Genomic DNA, 2,331 nt, shown 5'->3' on the forward strand with positions numbered 1-2,331 from the left:
CTAACTGTGATTCCTGCGGCTGTCACTGAAGCCTGTCCCTGCCCTCATACCCTGCAGAGTCAGCTGGAAGCACCTCAGAGTGGAGTAGGCAGTTGGAGCAGAAATGATTGTATTTGGCTGCTATTCACCACCCACGGCCCCTAGGAGATGCAGATCCGGAGCCAGCCAAGCTTCTGGACTAGTTTCTGAGCATTTCTAGAGGATCAGAGAGCTGCCAGCTTGACAGAGGCGTCTGAGAACTGAGGAGAGGAAGGAGAGTGTGAGGAAAGCAGCACTGCTGGGAGCTCCACTGCTCTTAGATTCACCCACTTCCCCAAGCCCTCTACTTCCAGACAGTACATCCTCCTTTAAGGATCTCAGCCTTTAGGATGGCTACCATTAAGATCCCTCCATACCTTTGGGGTGGTATTTCACAGAGCATATGTGTCTAAAGTGCTTATGCAGGGCTAAGTTGGGAAAAACTTCAGTGGCCCCGTTTCTCCAACCCCAAGTCTTGGCTCAGGGCCCTTGGCTAACCTTACAGTGGAAGGATCCACACAACGATGGTGACAGTGTGACTGCTGTTGCTATCCCTGGCCATGGTGGCTGCAGTGGTGGCTGCAGTGGTGGCTGTAGTGGGGGCAGCTGGGCCTCGGATTTTCTGCCGGTACCTTCTGCGGCTACACTTGAACATCCTGGGAAACCGGGGCCGAGGCCAGCCCACACCTGGCCTGTGGTAGGGGGAACTTAAGCCCCGGGGCCGAGGAGCACGGACAAGCTGAGAAGGCCCCATGGGCACAGATTGCTTCTGCAGTGTGCCTGAGGGTGCTGCTGGCCAGGGCCGCTGAGGCCTTTATGACATACAGAGTCCGTATATGGGTGGAGCTCTTTATTACAGGTCCTGGTCCCTAGCTCCTCCCCAGAGGTCAGGCTCGCTCACAGTTCTCTCCATGGGTCAGTCCAGCCCAAGAGCCAGAAAACCTCAGTTCGGCTCCTTGGGAAAAAGAACCATGAGTAGGAGAAAAATCACTCCTTCACTTTCTCGTTCATCCACATTAACAATAGTAACAATTTTTATTGAGCACTTACTATGTGCCAAACACAGTACCTTACAAACATCTTCTCATTTAATCTGACAACAACCCTACAAAATTTTATCATTAGTCCTAATCTATATAGAGTCGATTCTTGTTATTGATGGTGGTAGATTCCCACCAGCCTCCAGTCATAACCTTCTCCTCAAGTGACCAATCAGTACATCACCTAGTTTCGTGTGTTTTTAATTTAAAATATGTTATCAAATCATTAACATTGAACTCGAAACCAATAGCGCTATAACTTGTACCTGAATGAAGTTTATGTAACACACGTTATTTCCTCCATAAGGCAAATCCTGGCACTTCAGAATTATGTTGGAGGCCATTTTAAACAACAAGATCACCAACAAAAAGCTCCCAAATGCAAAAAATGTGATACTAAATAGACCACAAAAAGAACACTTGTTTACATTATAAGAGCTGAAATGAGAAATGTTCACCCTTAGCTGAGAACATGCAAGTTGGGTGACTCAAATTTTTTGCAGCTCTGCCTATGGCCATGAATAACCGCAGATGTTCCATGAATATTGGTTTGGGGTTACAAATAAATTTTAGTGAGTAGGAAAATTCACAAATATGTATTCTGTGAAAAATGAGGATTGACCATATAAGGAAATTGAGGCTCAGGTGAAATCACACAATTAGAGGCAGGCAGGGGTTCAAATCCATGACGGCCAAGATCCAAAGCTCAGACATTCATCTCTTGCTATTCTGCATTCATTCATTCAATCATTCAGGAAATGTTCACTTACAACATCATATATTCTGGATGCTGGGGACATAGATGAATGTGACCTGGTTCCAATTCTTCTTGAGATGAAAGAAAAAGCCATGTGGACAATCAGTGCAGGTAGAGAAACAGCTAGGTTCCCAGGGGTTGTAAAACATTCCAATCCTAGTTTTATCTCTTTTCTTGTAGGAGACAAGAACATCAATGGCTCAGCCAGGCCTTCCAATGAGTTCTTGTGGAACTTTGGACTTGCCCCTACCCCCTCTACACTTCAGCGCCCTCTTCCTCTAACTCTTATTTCACCTGTAACCCCCCTTCCCAGTCTCTATCTTTTCTCTGTTCCCACAGGAGTCAGATAGGAGACTAGGGCCCTCAGCACCATGCTTAATGGCCCCACACCTCTCGCCCATCCAGCTTCTACTCTTGCCATCCTCAGTCTTAGAAAATGACCTTGCCCCCATCAACTCCTAGCCACTATACCTATAAACTCACCTGCTCTTGGCCATCTTTTTATTCAAGTCCCAG

At 46.8% G+C, this 2,331-nt stretch overlaps 1 protein-coding gene across 1 annotated transcript; it reads right to left on the reverse strand.

Moving 5' to 3' along the window:
* Window positions 1-517: 517 nt before the first annotated feature.
* Window positions 518-772, reverse strand: LOC112485774 (uncharacterized LOC110117498 homolog). The gene has a single exon (XM_025051976.1). It carries the CDS (start codon window positions 770-772, stop codon window positions 518-520), a length of 255 nt encoding a protein of 84 aa, XP_024907744.1.
* Between the last annotated feature and the right edge of the window lie 1,559 nt (window positions 773-2,331).

The sequence above is a fragment of the Pteropus alecto genome, unplaced genomic scaffold (assembly GCF_000325575.1).
Source record: "Pteropus alecto unplaced genomic scaffold, ASM32557v1 scaffold25, whole genome shotgun sequence".
Taxonomy (NCBI): domain Eukaryota; kingdom Metazoa; phylum Chordata; class Mammalia; order Chiroptera; family Pteropodidae; genus Pteropus; species Pteropus alecto.

Bases quoted from the DNA above. Each gene is read 5' to 3' on its own strand.
- LOC112485774 (XM_025051976.1), bottom strand. From the start codon at position 772: ATGGGGCCTTCTCAGCTTGTCCGTGCTCCTCGGCCCCGGGGCTTAAGT.